Consider the following 16,757-nt stretch of genomic DNA (forward strand, 5'->3'; position numbering starts at 1 on the left):
AGGAACATGGGCCAGAGTATAAGTCAACAACTTCACTAAATAAATTTATTCTTGATTATTCCTCTAGATAATAATTGTGCAGTTTGGTGGAAAACCTTTCAGTTGTTCAGAACTTTCAATAGAACAGTGGCTATGGTCAATATTCCTAGGAATGGGAACGTTACTCTGGGGCCAGGTAAAAAAATCTCATCATTTTTTGTTCAAAACTACAGTGATTTTTAAAAAAAATTTCTAGTGTGTATATTCTTTAATCAGTTCTATAACTTGATTCTAAGTAGTTTTCATTCTGTTTTTTAGAAAAAGTTTTACAACTGTTATTAAGCTGATGCATTTATAACTGGTTAGAATGCTAATATCTGTATCTTTAGCTCTATGACCTACTTTTGCATTTTCAGATATAATATTTTAATAAAAATATTATATACTTTAGACTTTTTATCATTTTGTTAGGTAATTTAATAAAAATGTAGCATTGGAAAAATCTTGAGTTTCAGTTGATGTGAAGAATGTTTCTATAAAAATACTGGTATCTGGGGACTCCCTGGTGGCGCAGTGGTTAAGAGTCCGCCTGCCGATGCAGGGGATACGGGTTTGTGCCCCGGTCTGGGAGGATCCCATATGCCGCGGAGCGGCTGGGCCAGTGAGCCATGGCCGCTGGGCTTGCGCATCCGGAGCCTGTGCTCCGCAACGGGAGAGGCCACAACAGTGAGAGGCCCACATACCGCAAAAAGGAAAAAAAAAAAAAAAAAAAAAAAAAATACTGGTATCTGGAAAAATAGGCCACAAAATGACATTTTAGATTATTTGGATCAAATGGCTTCAACGGTGTATGTATAAAATACAATGCCTGAAAAATTAGATATCCTTAATCTTCACTATGGATAGCTGACTTGCAGATATATGTCGTTATTTTTTAAAAGATAAGTGGGAACGGTGTGTGTGCTGTTGTGTCATTTTAAATCCATTACCATCACTATAAAACTGATAGAGAATTTGTACCAACATTTTCATAAATGAAAACTAGCCTGTGTTATGGTGTGTAGCTGGTGTGAGCTAATTTACTGTCACTTTGCAAGTCAGTCAGACTGAATATTCAGATTGTACTTAACCTTAACTCAGTCTTTATGCGCCTTTTATCTCACCTTTTTCTTAATTGTGTTTCTAGGTTCTGAGGTTTCTCTTCTTACTCATTATAAAGACCTCTTTCATTGAGATCTTCTTTTAAGCAGGATCCATACTGGGCCCACAGTTTTTTTGTTTTTTTTATTACTGTTCTAGTTACTTTATAATGTTCCCTCGCAGGCAAAACCGAACCCTACAGCCTCCCCCAAAATCTGGCTAATTTCAGGAAGAGGAAATTCAGTACAGTGTACACGCTTAACAGGCATCAGTTACTGTCCTTGGTTGACGTCGTCTGTTGATTTTAAGTGTGCGATGGTAGAAAGCACTGATTTTGTTGGTCAGGAAACCTAGGGTCTTAGTCACTCCATGAACAAGTCACTTCCAGTGTCTTCTGAACCTGTTTCATCTCTAACATGAGGTGGTTGGACTAGAAGTTCTCTGAGCAGTTGTGATTCTGACTGCATGCCTGTTTCTCCCAGCTTCTTTAAGGAATGGCTGTGAACACCTATAAGTTAATACATATTGGTATTTTGGTATTTTTTATTGTCTTCTCGGGCATCTGTTCTTGTTTGGTGTCATTCTCAATCAGTATTAATCCAATTTTAAATAGTTGTACTTTATAAAAATAAATACATTCAATAAACAAAAGCTATTTTCAGCTCAGCCTTGAAGATTTTCTGAATTTTGGTATGTTTTTTCTTATTGAATTCTTAAAGCACTAATGAAATGTAAACTTCTTTTGCATCATATAAGATCACCTATTTTCATTTTATTTGAAATAAATATCATTAATATGAGTTTAAGGAAATGTGTATATATCAAAGCATGGTTGTATAATTTACTGTCTTGAATGTCCTAAATAAAATATGAAAATGTAATCAGGTTATTTCCATTCAGGAAAACCTTTTAGCCTTCAAACTTAAATCTTTTGTGTAGCTAAGAGAAGGATATTTTTTGTTCTGAGAAAGAAAGCCTCTGATGGACAGGATCTCATTGCTTCATTGGTAAAGATAGTTGGCTATCCTTGCAACTTTCCATACCTTTTTTGTATTAAAGTTGATCGGTTTAATTGTAGTTTGATATGATTTGTTTCTGAGTTCTTTCCCCTGTGTTGTAGCTTATTTCAACAATTCCAACTAGCCGTTTAAAATTCCTAAAAGAAGCTGGTCATGGAACACAAAAGGAAGAAATACCTGAGGAGGAGTTAGCAGAGGATGTGGAAGAGATTGATCACGCTGAGCGGGAGTTACGGCGTGGCCAGATCTTGTGGTTTAGAGGTCTGAACAGAATCCAAACGCAGGTATGGGTCTGGTGGAGAGGTAGGAGAGATGATGGGAGCGGGAGCCGAGGGCTTTCGGGCCTGGGGAGGAGGTTTGAATGTGCTCCTTTGCTTCCTTTCCAGCCTCCCCAACCCACAAAACTTATTCTTTTGAAAAATAGTACTGGTGCCTGGAATGGGTGAAAGTTTTAACTGACCATGAAAGAATGTGTCTATATGCCCCCAAGCTCCTTTTTTCCTAGCTTTCCCCCCCCCCTTCATCTCCAAATGCTACTCTTGCCTATTTATCTGCTCTGTAAAAAGTGCCTTTTTCTTTACTTTTTATATGTTGATAGATGGAATGGTCCTTTCTCTTGTTCTCTCTCTCTCTTGCTGAGCAAGCTGTCACAATCTCTGATTCCTTGCAGATGGATGTAGTGAATGCTTTCCAGAGTGGAAGTTCCATTCAGGGGGCTCTAAGGCGGCAACCCTCCATCGCCAGCCAGCATCATGATGTAACAAATATTTCTACCCCTACACATGTAGTGTTTTCCTCTTCTACTGCTTCTACTACTGTGGGGTGTGAGTGTGTGTTCCTAAGTGCATGAAATTAACATTTCCTACTTCACACACCTAACGTTTCTCATTTTCTCCTTAATGTTTAAATTCATTGTTCAGGCTTTTCATAAAGCTTTCTTTTCGTAAAGTGGATTGAGACCTCAAAGTGTTGTCGTTGTGGTTGTTTTATTTCTTAGAGGGTTAGATAACAGGTGGAACAATTGCAACCAAAGATCAGACATGAAATCTGTGAGCTTGTCTCTATGCTAACTCTGATAGTTAATATGGGGAATAAAATTGTAGCTTAGAATTTGTGAAACGACTATAAATTTTTGAGTATATGCCTTTAAACATGTTCCATAATGCATGATTCCCAAAAGCATGTGATTTGAAACCGATCTAACAGAACCAAGAAATTGCATTTTTAAAGCTAAAAATGAACTTAAGCATTCTGACTTGTATCTTGTTCAGTTTGTAAAGTAAGTTAGTACCCTGAGGAAAAGTTCTGAGCATATAGCCAGGTGTTTGCCTTCTTAGCTTGGACTTTGTGGCCTTGCTGTGAATTTTTAATTTATTTTGTTTTGTTTTGAGAGTGCATCCCTGTATAAGCTTCAAAGTTCTTTGGTATTTATGTGGGTTTTTTTCATTTATATAATCAATTTAATTTAGAATTGCTTCCTAGATAAGAAAATGTTCTATTAAGTTTTCCAAAGAAGTAGGGAAAGTGCGTTTCTTTTAATTTTTTTTCAGTTTTTTTTTTTTAAGTTTATTCATTTCTCACACCACTGCCCACCTCCCACCTCTTACAGCAACCAATTTGTTTTTTGTATCTATGAGCTTGGTTTGGGTTTCATTTTTTTTTAGATTCCACATATAAGAGAGATCATACGGTATTTGTCTTTCTCTGTCTGACTTATTTCACTCAGGATAATGCCTACAGGGTTCATCTGTGTTTTCACAAATATCAAGATTTCCTTTTTTATGGTTAAATAATGTTCCTGTGTGTGTGTGTGTGTGTGTGTGTACACCATATGTATCCATTCATCAGTGGACACTTAGGTTGTTTCTGTTTCATTCTATCAGATGTGAGGTAATATCTCATTGTGGGTTTTGATTTGCATTTCCCTGATGATTAGTGATATTGAGCATCTTTTCATGTACCTATTGGCCATTTGTAGATAGTTTTTGGAAAAATGTCTGTTTGGATCTTTTGACCATATTTTAATTGGATTGTTTGGTTTTCTTGCTATCAAGTTGTACAGGTTTTTTGTATATTTTGGATACTGGCCCTATATCAGATATATGATTTGCTAATATTTTCTCCCATCCTGTAGGTTGCCTTTTCATTTTGTTCATAGTTTTCTCTAATGTGTAGAAGCTTTTTAGTTTGATGTAATCCCACTTGTTTAATTTTGCTTTTCTTGCTTTTGGTGTCAGATTCAAAAAATCATCATCACCCTATGTCAAGGAGCTTACTTACCATCTGTGTTTTTTTCTAGGAGTTTTATGGTTTCAGGTCTAATGTTAAAGTCGTTATAATCAATTCTGAGTTCATTTTTGTGTGGTGTGAGATAATAGTGGTACAGTTTCATTCTTTTGCATGTGGCTATCCAATTTTCCTAACACCATCTATTGAAGAGACTGTCTTTCCCCATTGTATGTTCTTGACTCCTTTATTGTCAATTAATTGACCATATATGCATGGGTTTATTTCTAGGGTCTCTGTTCTGTTCCATTGATCTATATGTCCATTTTTATGTAAACTCATACCAGTACCATACAGTTTTAATTACTATATCTTTGTAATATAGTTGAAATCAGGGAGCCTCCAGCTTTGTTCTTATTTCTCAAGATTGCCTTGACTATTTGGGGTCTTTTGTGGTTCACACACAAATTTTAGGATTGTTTGTTCTATTTCTGTGAAAAATGCCACTGGAATTTTGATAGGGATTTCATTGAATCTGTATTGCTTTGGGTAATATGGGCATTTTAACAATATGAATTCTTCCAGGCTGTGAACATGGAGTATCTTTTCATTTATTTGTGTCATCTTTAGTTTCTTTCATTAATGTCTTGTAGTTTTCAATATACAGGTCTTTCACCTCCTTGGTTAAATTTATTCTTAGATATTTTTTTTTTGATACAGTTGTAAATGAGATTGTTTTCTCTTTTTTTAATTTATTTATTTTTGGCTGCATTGGGTCTTCGTTGCTGCGCACGGGCTTTTCTCTAGTTGCAGTGAGCGGGGGCTACTCTTCCTTGCGGTGCACGGGCTTCTTGTTGCGGAGCTTGACCTCTAGGCGTGCGGGCTTCAGTTGTTGTGGCACGTGGGCTCAGTAGTTGTGGCTCGCAGGCTCTAGAGCGCAGGTTCAGTAGTTGTGGCACACAGGCTTAGTTGCTCCACAGCATGTGGGATCTTCCCAGCCCAGGGCTTGAACCTGTGTCCCCTGCACTGGCAGGCGGGTTCTTAACCACTGTGCCACCAGGGAAGTCCGGGATCGTTTTCTTAATTTCCCTTTCAAATAGGTTATTAGTGTAAAGAAATAGAACAGATTTTTGCATATTGATTTTGTATCTTGCAACTTTACTGAATTCGTTTATTAGTTCTGACAGTTTTTTGATGGAGTGTTTAGGGTTTTCTATATATAATATCATCTGCAGACAGTGACAGGTTTATGTCTTCCTTTCCAACTTGGATGCCTTTTGTTTCTTTTTCTTGCCTGATTGCTCTAGTTAAGACTTCCAGTACTATGTTGAATAAAGGTGACAAGAGTGAACATCCTTGTCTTGTTCCTGACCTTAGAGGAAAAGCTTTCATGTTTTCGCTGTTAAGTGTGATGTGAGCTCTGGGTGTGTCCCTTCATTATGTTGAGGTATGTTCCCTCTATACCTGTTTTGTTAAGAGCTTTTATTATAAATGGATGTTGAATTTTGTCAAGTGCTTTTCTGCATCTGTTGAAAGATGATCATGTGATTTATACTGATTAATTATCACAGGTCATAATTTTCATTAATTGACTAGAATGACAGATTTTCTTTCAGGTTTTTAGTAAATGACTTTTAGTAAAAGGTTTTTAGTAAACTCTCCAGAAGTCTTATAACCTATATCGTTCTTACTCTGAATTAGTGTCTTGAGTCCATGGTAGATTCTTAGTATATTAGAGGCATTAAAGATACAAACCCCCCCATTCCTCATGCCTACCCTTGAAGTCAGCTAAGATACCTGATTTGGCCAGAAAGCTATCTTTTCCATTTGGTCTTTAGCCAATTAAGGACTAGAGGAACCTTGGGAAGCTGGGGAGGGGATGAATTGAGGGGAGAAAACAATGCTGTTTACGCAGAGCCTATCTGTTCACTCTTAAGTAATTTTCATTTGTTATTTTTGACAGTGTTGTAAAACAGGCAGAACAGGAACTATGCCCATTTTATAGGTGTGAAAACTGACTTGGAGTTTAAATGACTTGTCCATGGCTAATAAGCAGAGGCAACATGATGTAGAGCAAAGAGCAGACAAGTGCTGTAAAGACAAACTGACCCTGTAACATTTAGACAGGATGTTAAATTTACATACGTGGACAGATTGGAATCTTCCTTTTAGAAATTACTGTGGTACTACCTACCTGAATGAAATGGTGTATGCAAATTGCCTGGCCTTACTCCTGGGATGGCTGATGTCAGTTGCATGCCTCCCTCCTATGGATTTCACGTTATTCCTGGCTTTCGAGGACATATTACCACTCATCCCTTCATCTCGTACTATTAGTGTTCATTTAGTTGTATTTCATAAACAGTGGAAGGCCTACTATATGCCAAGGCTGCTAGAACCTCCAGATCTTGTCATCTAGTAAGGGAAGCAAACAAGGAGTTGGGGATTTCTACATGGTGATGAAACAGAGAATGTTATAACAGGGTCCTTAACCCACCCTGAGAAGTCAGGAAAAATTACCAAAAGGAAATGATTCCCGAGCTGACCTGACAGAATTTGTCGGTTGAGGAAAGCAGACCTCAACTGACATAGTTTGATACTAAAAGAGTAATGGAATGTAAGGAGTTGATGAGGCTAGAATGGAAAGTAAGCATCTGTTTATATCCCACAAGAAGGAGCCAAACTGAGACTTAATCCCTCCCCTCAAAACTTTAAATTTGAAAAATTTCAAACTGACAGACAAGTTGAAAGATTAATCCATGAATAATCTTCACCTGGATTTACCACTTCCTAATATTTTATGATGTCTGCTTTATCTATATAGTATTAATATATACTTTTTTTTGAGCCATTTGAAAGTAAGTAGCAGATACCGTAAATGCCATCTCTAAATACTTCACTATGTGCTCTCCTATATAATCATACTATATAATCACATCCAAAAAATCTGTCTTTGATACCATTTTATCTAATATACAGTCCATATTCAGATTTCTCCAGTTGCCCCCAAAATGTCCTTTATAGCTTTTTTGATCCAGGATCGAAGGAAAGACATTCAATAATGTGTGTTATGACTCTTCAGTCCCCTTTAACCTGGATCCATTTTCTCTACCTTTAAGTTTCGTAACATTGACTTTTTTAAAAAATCTAGGCAAATTGTCTTATAAAGTGTCCTGCATTCTGGATTTGGTTGTTTCCTCTTGATTAGCTTTATGTTAAACTTTTTTTGACAAGTTTATCTCCTAGGTGGTATATATTCCATTTATTTTTACTTCAGAAAATTTTAAGTAATTGACTTCTTTCACTTGGAGTGGTATCACATGACCTTAGGTGTATCATATTTATTGTATTTCTCTGTATAATTGTATTCCAGGCTTTATATTAAATATCAAATCAAGCACAAACTCTGTTTGAAGACATAGCCACCCACACCTGCTTCAGGTGATGTGCTCTGTGCTCTTTTCTGATGCACAACTATATATGAAACCTGTGAGTTGCTGGGCACATGTATTGAGGGTAATGGTGTTAATACATTTAATGAAAGGTGTAAATTCCTCACTGGTTTCCTGCCCTAATATAGAATAATCTTAGAAATATCTGTGTTTGTCAAACTTCTTTGACTTTTTTTTTAACCTTCTTTTTTTTTAGCGAAGTATAGTTAATTTACAATGTTGTGTTAACTTCAAGTGTACAGCAAAGTGATTCAGTTATACATATATGTATTCGTTTTCAGATTCTTTTCCATTATAGGTTAGTGTAAGATATTGAATAGAGTTCCCTGTGCTATACAGTAGGTCCTCATGGTTTTCTATTTTATATGTAGCTGTGTGTATATGTTAATCCCAAACTCCTAATTTGTCCCTCCCCCCTCCCCCACTATCCTCAAAGGCTCATCTGGAGTCTTTGCTGTGCTAAATGAAGAAATTATAATCCATTTCAACTTTGTCATATACTAGGCTTGTAACATCTCTGGAGAGGGCATCTTTTTTTCCTCACTTATTAGTCAGATCTTCTAAAAATCTGAAGAGGAAACTTTCTATAGTTTTTCTTTATAAAGTGTATCCTTCTAATATCAGTCTTCACGGTTAGTAAATTCTTTTGCTAAATCAATAGTTACGCCTTCCTGGAAAGGAGAAATTGAGAGAAAATTTGGACTTCCAGATAAATGATTGGCAAACCATAGCCTATGGGCCATATCTGGCCTGTTGCCTGTTTTTAATTGGAACATAGCCATGCTCATTCATTTAATTACTGTCTGGTAGTTTTACACTACAAGGGCAGAGTTGAGTAGCTGCATCAGGGACCGTATGGCTCACTAAACCTAAAATATTTGCTGTCTGGCCCTTTACAGAAAATGTTTTCCAACCCCTATTCCAGGTAATTAAAACATTACATATTACACAGGTGAGTCTCACTTTGAGAAAATTTGATATGCAAGTACACAGCTTTGAAAAGCAACCTCGAATTTTACTCCCTGTTGCACAGTATCTTTTACTTTACCATTGAAATTCTTTATGGTGCACATAATAGAGGTAATGATAAATACAAATTTCAGAAATGGGCAGTCTGTTGTAGAAGGTAAGATATATCAGCTACTGATTAAGTAGCCTCATGGTTTAGAGCCGTCTCCTTACATACAGTGTTTTGGGCAGTGATATTTTCTACTATCAAAAGTTAGGATTATATTTAAGAAAATGGGTGGTTTAGCAGGGTACATGATCTTAACTTGATTTGTTACTTAAAGTTTAATGTAATGCTTACATATTCAGTTTCCTAAAATTACTTTATTGATCATAATAATCATTTCAATTTTTTGTTTGCCGTATGTGCCTCATCATGCCTCTGATTTTTTTCCTCAATAATTTACGGTTGGGCTTCCCTGGTGGCGCAGTGGTTGAGAGTCCGCCTGCCGATGCAGGGGACACGGGTTCGTGTCCCGGTCTGGGAAGATCCCACATGCCGCGGAGTGGTTGGGTCCGTGAGCCATGGCCGCTGAGCCTGCGCGTCCGGAGCCTGTGCTCCGCAACGGGAGAGGCCACAACAGTGAGAGGCCCGCGTACCACCAACAACAAAAAAAAAAATTTACTGTTTAAAAAATTCTTGACATAGGGATTGTTGAATTTTTCTTAATTCTAATACTTTTAGGAGCTATAGTTTTGTGCATAGTAGGTCTTAATAGCTATTAAAAGAATTGAGTTAAAAGACTAGATAAACAGTTAGGGTTGGATTGTCAAAGATGGGTAATCATTTTCTGCTTAAACTGATTTCTTAGTGGTATTAAAATAGTTTTCTGTCTACCTACAGTATAATGCACACAGTTGGCACTTTTTAATTACTCAGAATTACTACAGTACTGTGAGAATTTTACCTATAGAAGGTAACAGAGATGAGGGCAAATATAAACTAGGTCAGTGTCACGCCTTAGATCGAGAGTGCTTTCTTATTTATGAGTAGAAAGTAAAGCAAATCTGGCTCAGTGGCCCCTAGTTAATCTAGATGTTATTGTGTGTGCCTAATGTGAGAACTGTTTATTGAAAATTGTATTGCTTTGCAGCATTTCTAAGCTCTCCTTGTAATGTGCTGACCTAAATCTTAGGAAGTATCTTAATCTATTGAAGTTAGTTATAAAGCTGATGTCCATATGTTCTCTTCTTTTATTGACTTGAAAGAACCTGGAGTTGGCAGTACAGAAAGCTTGGTTCTAAGACATTCTGGCACTAATTTGTAGTGACCCAGCAAGGCAACCACCTGTCCTCAGTTGCTCAGTTTCATTATTTGTAAAATGGTTGAAATAAACTATCTCGAATATCCTTTCAAGCTTCGATGTTCTAGGATAACTTAATACATTTTGTCAGATAGGAAAAAATATCTTAGCAAAATTGGAAAGCTTCCGTAAAAAGGAACCTAATTTCACTTGCCACAGGTGTGAGTGTAATCGTTTATACAAATATACTAACTGCACTCACCTGCTTATAACTCTTTACGCTGCCCCTCCTAGAGCCTTGCCGACTCCCATATCTCTAACTTAAACCCATACCTTTCTTCTGAGCTCTGGATATTTTCACTTGGATGTTCTGCAGCTCCCCAAATTTAACATGTTTCAAAAATTGATTTTTATTTTCCCCTTGATTCTTCATTACTCCCCTCTACCCAGACTGGTCAAAATAAAACATCTCAACTGCTTCTCTAGCTCCATTAGCAATACCAGCAACCAAGTCAAATAAGCGACAACTTTAGAGTCATCTTGAGCAGCTCTCATCACTCACCAGACTTGCTGGCTGGTCCTCCAGTTTGTATTCTCTATGCCTACTGGCCACTGACAGCAGTGAACATAGGAGTGCAGGAATCGCTCCAAGATCTTGATTTCAATTCCTTTGGATAAATTCTTAGAAGTGGGGATCTGGAATAGTCAGACTCATACAAGCAGAGTAGAATGATGGATACCAGGGCCTAGAGGGAGGGGGAATTGGGAGATGTTGGTCAAAGGGTACAACGTTTCAGTTATACAAGATGAATAAGTCTGGAGATCTAACGTATAGCATGGTGGCTACAGGTAACAATACTATACTGTATTGTATACTTGAAATTTGCTAGGAGGGTACATTCCCAAGTGTTCTCGACACACACAAATGATAACTGTGTGAGGTAGCGGATATGTTAATTAACTTGATTGTAATGATTATTTCATAGTGTAGATGTATATCAAATAGTCTTGTATACCTTAAATATATACAGTAAAAAGTGGGCATAAACTGCTACATTTTCAAAAAAATAAATTCAAATATCCCTGTGAAGAAATTAATTTTTTCAATGCCATTGTCTTATGAGGTGAATTTAGTGACTTATGAGATGACTTTAGTGATCTTTTTTTTGGAATATCAGTATCAGTTACTTCTGTTAACTATGAGTAAATGATGTCTTCATTGCTAAACAGGATTCATTAGAAAGCAAAGGCAAACATCATTTGAATTGATGTATACTAGATGCTCAACTATTTGGATTTTGTCTTTTTTTTTTTTAACTCTTTATGACACTGGGTTAATGAGACCTAATGTCAGTATGTGCAGGAATGTATTTGAGTCAATTATTCATTAACCTCTCTTCATCCATACAGCAGACTTCTGAGAAGGAAGGTGAATTGTTGAGCTATATGTTTAAGGGTGAAAATGCTAGAAGACTTTGTGTCTTCTCCTGGGGAAATTTTTCACAGAAGGATCCCAGAGGGCTTTTTGTTTTGTTTTAAATCTGTTCTTTCCAATGAAGTTTAGTATGTAAATTTATTTGTTTTATTATTATAGAGAAAAACACTAACACTTGACTGACAAATGGCATATACTCAAATATTTATAGCTGTTTAATGGCATTTTATAGATATTTATTTGGGTTTTTTGTCTTTTTATTTTTTAATTAAGGGCGTAGTGGGGTAGATGTGAGTTCATTGTGACATTCAGCTTATATTTGCTTGGCTTTTTCATAGTCGGTGACACCCTAATTCCTAGCATGATTAATAGTAACCCTCTGTGCTTGACTTTGTTTAACTTATTTTGTTTTCAAAAGATAATTTTTTTCATTTAAAAAAATTAGCTAAAGCTGTGTATGGTTAATTTTATGTTTGTTTTCTGTTTGATTTTGGTTTTTTTAGGGAAAAAATCCTATAAAATGGCTATTAAATTCTTAGCCAGTGACAATGAGATTTTCTTAGTATTACTTTGAATTCTACACCTCTTAATTCTTAGAGTATGTGGTTTTGTTGGTCTGTAGTGTCCTACTAAAATATTCATTTTTTTTTACAGTGTATTGCAAGTTCCACTGCATTACATGCAAATATGATTCACTCATACCTAGCTGTTTGTGGATTCAGACTCATAAATGAACCATTTTTAAATTAAGCTAATGGCGTACTGATATCTTTCTGTGTTTTCTGATGTTTACAGATTCGAGTGGTGAATGCATTTCGTAGTTCTTTATATGAAGGGTTAGAAAAACCGGAATCAAGAAGTTCAATTCACAACTTTATGACACATCCTGAGTTTAGGATAGAAGATTCAGAGCCTCATATCCCCCTTATTGATGACACTGATGCTGAAGATGATGCTCCTACAAAACGTAACTCCAGTCCTCCGCCCTCTCCCAACAAAAATAACAATGCTGTTGACAGCGGGATTTACCTTACAATAGAAATGAACAAGTCTGCTACCTCTTCATCCCCAGGAAGCCCACTACATAGTTTGGAAACATCACTCTGATTGTAAGCTGAATGTTAACACACTAGCTGCATTGTAAAGAAACAAATTGAAACTGGGTCTTTTCACATATTGTGACGGACAAGATAGTATTCTTGTCTTTGGACTTCAACAGAAGACACACTTGTACGAATGTAGATTTATTTTTTTAAAAAAAAAAAAAGCAAAGCTTTCTGCCAGACTGAGGGTGCTTTTTGGGGGGTGGGAGAAATGAACTGACAGAAACAGTAACTCAGCTTAAGTTGACCTGTGGATCATCAGTAGAACCTAAGAATGGTCCTGAACAGTGTATTAGCAAAGCTTTAGTTTATCTCAATCCTTGATGGGAGAGAGGGAGGAGTAAAGCTGGGCAAGCAAGCAAAGAGCCCTGGATCATTGAATTGATGCTTTAATTTCTGCTGTTGGCTGTTAATAATTTGGATTATTTATGTTTATAAATGATACAGATCTGTTTACAAGGTTTGTAGATACTTTTTTTGTTCCTGTTCATAGATGGGAAGCTTCCTTATAACTGATGCAGAGAAAAATTAGTCCTTCAAATACTGCTGTATTTTCAGGAAAAAAAAAAGGGGGGGGGGTGTTTCTATTGAAACTGTACTAAATTTTTGCCTACAATTTACCTTGTTAAATATTGTAGATAAATTGCTAATACTAATAGCCAAATAGATAACACTAATGCTTTGTTTAAAAAAACAACAAAAAACAAACAAAACAAAACAAAAAAACATGAGCAGTGGTGTTCTAATGAAGTTATGGCATCTGTCCTAATTAGTTTCTTAAATACATTTACTACTTAATGGTTTTGAAACAACTGTTTAATTTTTAAAATTTTTGGAAACTTGCTAATAACCTTTGTTCAGAATTTAGTAGATTGTTTAATGCAGGACATCAACTACATAATGAAAGATGCTTGAAATGCTTTTGTTATTTCAGGCAAATCAAATTAAATCAAACTATCAAACTACAAGAGAACTTTAGTCCTTTTTGTTTTTGTCTAAACATGTTAGTTCAGTGATGTCTTGGTGAACTGTGAGTGAACTGTATTGATTTTTCTAATAAATCCTTAGAAACCTTCATACAGCATGAGGGCTGTTGGCATTTTGAAAAAGGTTAATAAGTAGAAGCATACATGTTTTCCTTTTGTTTTTGAAACTTGTTTGTAAACATAAATAAATATGCCCTTTTATTAAATAAATACACAGCGATGTTTTTTTAAAAAGAAATTTCAGCTTCTTTACTCAATTCTACATATATGGTGCATCGGTCTGTTCTCTTTAACCACAATTGGAATAAATTTCAAGATGGTAACAGCCCCATGAAGTACCCCCTTTAATTCCTTGGTGGCAGTCTAACAGAACCAAATTAAGGAAATCATTGCAGTTTGACATGTTCTTCATAGAGTTTAGTTTGCCTAAAATAGTCTCACAGTTTAAAAAAAATAATGACCACCATTGTCTTTGATACATTTGTTTTCATTCTTAAGTGGCCAAATAACAAATTAGGTAAAATGAGATTATGTGAAAAGGTGGGAAAGATCCTAAAAATATACATATTTAGATGTAATAATTAACCATATGCTGGAATGCCCATCTCTAAGCCAGCTGGAGTCTTTAAGTCTTTTTTTCTTTTGTCTACCTTCTCCCCCTTTTTGCCTCTGTCTTTACCTTTTAGGAACTGGTATTGTGTTAGGGCCCAGATTGCATCAGATATACAATCCTCAGGCTGACATAAAGTTTACGAGGACTACTACAACATCTGAAAGTGCTGACCCAGCAAAGAAACATTTAGTTGATGGTGCTTGATACTTTTGGTGGATGGGGGAGAATCTTTTTCTCTCCATCAGTCCTTTGCAGTTAGCCTCTGCAAGACTTAGAAAAACATTGGCTCTGTCAGCATTTTTAACTGTACATTATTCATCAGGTATTTATAGCAAATCATACTGTAAAAAGAGGTAGCATGATATGCTGGAAAGCATACGAGGCTAGGAGTCAGGACCTGGTTTCTAGTCTTGATTTTGCCATTAACAGTGCTGCATGACCTTGGGGAAATCATTTACCCTAAATGAGGGTGGTGGACTAGACTATCTTGAAGAACCCTTTCAGCTCTAAAAATTTACCCTATCAACTGGAGAAGCCTACAAGGCATAGGGAATAGAGAAAAGGGAAATGTTTTCAGTTTTCTTTTTTATTTTGGTTATGCTTAAATATGAATGTAATTACCAAAAGATTTAGAAATGCATGTGCTTTGGAGGATTTGTATTGAGCTTTTACAGTATTCATTTTTCAACTCAAGGCAATGGCTTTTTACACCAACTCTAATCCATAAACGGGTCTTATGACATCCATGAAGTAGTAGCAAGACATGCTTAGTGTGTATTTCTCTCTTTGAGACACTGTAATTTCTACCAGAAATTTCCAGAGCATTATGTAAGTGGAAAAAAATGCAAACAAGCTGTTAAAGATCTTGGATCCCATTATATAGTATGTATAGCTGAAATCAGCATCTGTAATTCAATCACGTTTTCTCTTTTATCCTCTAACCAAAAAATTGTTTAATTTTGCATCCCAAATGTTTTTAATCTTTGTATATTTTTTAAAAATCTTTTTCTCCTCATCATTGCCTTTTTTGTGGTTGTAAATAGACTTACTTGCACTTTGAAGATGAGTTACTCCTTGTCATCTTATAAATATGTGATATGGTAATTTTCATAACAGATGTCAGTTTTGAACCAAGAAATGGTGATTTGTTTATAAGCAAAAAAAAAAAAAAAACTGGCTTCATTTCTGTGAAATTGCTCTTTGAAAATTTCTTTTTACACGTGTAAGCCAACTGAGATACCGTGATGGTGTTGATTTCTTTCAATGATGCTTACCATCTATTTTAGCCACTGAGCCTTTTATTATTTGTCTATTTGTAAAGTTTATTTGTCTTAACTCATTTAATAAATATACTGTTTATCTGTTTCTGAATGGGGACTGAACTTTTTGAATATTTAAATTGATTTGAACATCATATTTGGGAATTATTTTTTTCTACTTGAAATTTTAAAAACCTAATTGATGAAAATTCTGTAATGTACTTGAAATGTTATGGCTGTGTTCTAATATGCATGATCTTGCCCCTAGAGGGAAAGTGGGCATATATTGTCCCTACTCGCCTACCCACTGTCTTCAATCTTTGTAGCACAAGAGATAATTTTTGCAGTCCAGGGGAGAGTAATGTTTGGATTTTAAAAAAGATTAGTTTTTCACATTAAATGTAAGACCTTATTTTTTCATTAACTAATGCAAAGTTGTCAATAGCAATTATCTGAATGTTATGGTAACAAAATTAATCAAATTGCCCTCAGCTGGTTTTTATAATAAATTATTAACATAAGTTAGCAACTTTGTTGAAATACTGAGAAAACTTTAAATGATTATTAATACCATATTTTTCCACCAGTAAAAATTACTCAGTTAATGAGTATATACAAGTACCATATTTATGACATGAGAGATGTTTTCTACTTTGTCAAGTTCGATTGTATATATGTATTATGTATTAGGATTGAATTTTGAATTAAGTCCCTTTGTAAAATTAATTGAATAAGAAAGGGAAGTTTCTCTAAGTTTCTGCTTATTGACATTTTTTCTTCCCTGTGTCTTTAGAGAGCTCCTGTCATGTTACAGCTGCCTTTGTTCTTTTAACGTACTCCACTCTTAAGACTCTGACGTCCAAACCCCATATCAACCTGTATCTTTTAAAATTAGTGTTGCACTCATTTGTAGACCAAAAAAAACTTTTAATAGCATAATTATACCACCGAACTAAAAACAGCCTTTGAAAGATCCTTGAAAAATTGTCTTTATTTTAGAATAAGCATTATAAAAATACCATAAAGAATGTTTCATGCTGTAATGGGAGTCATGGTTGTATTCCTGTACTTCTCTTATCAGTACATGTCAAAAAGGAAATGATCTTTATCCTTATAATGTAACTTCCTTTCAATAGATAGATGATTTTGTCTCTTAAACTCTCAATAGCTTATTTTTGTACTTCCTGTCTTAACTACTTCTTTAACATTTTCCCTATTTGTTAGAAAAATACTTCAGCTTGCAGATAAATATACTAAATGTAGGCATGTTTAATCTCTATTCTCTGAATTCAG

The 16,757-nt window shown here is 35.5% G+C and overlaps 1 protein-coding gene across 2 annotated transcripts in view; it reads left to right on the top strand.

Moving 5' to 3' along the window:
• Positions 1–13,830, top strand: part of ATP2B1 (ATPase plasma membrane Ca2+ transporting 1) — a 73,486-nt gene extending 59,656 nt beyond the window's left edge. Inside the window, exons 18-21 of one of the 2 annotated variants that reach the window (XM_060113594.1) lie at positions 68–175; positions 2,240–2,422; positions 2,809–2,962; positions 12,299–12,414. In XM_060113594.1, the coding sequence (XP_059969577.1) occupies positions 68–175; positions 2,240–2,422; positions 2,809–2,962; positions 12,299–12,324 (471 nt within the window). In that variant the 3' untranslated portion in view covers positions 12,325–12,414. Of the gene's footprint in view, positions 1–67; positions 176–2,239; positions 2,423–2,808; positions 2,963–12,298 lie in introns of both variants that reach the window. The other variant, XM_060113593.1, reaches the window with a different exon arrangement.
• The last annotated feature ends 2,927 nt before the right edge of the window (positions 13,831–16,757 follow it).

Source organism: Mesoplodon densirostris, chromosome 11, assembly GCF_025265405.1.
Source record: "Mesoplodon densirostris isolate mMesDen1 chromosome 11, mMesDen1 primary haplotype, whole genome shotgun sequence".
NCBI lineage: Eukaryota > Metazoa > Chordata > Mammalia > Artiodactyla > Ziphiidae > Mesoplodon > Mesoplodon densirostris.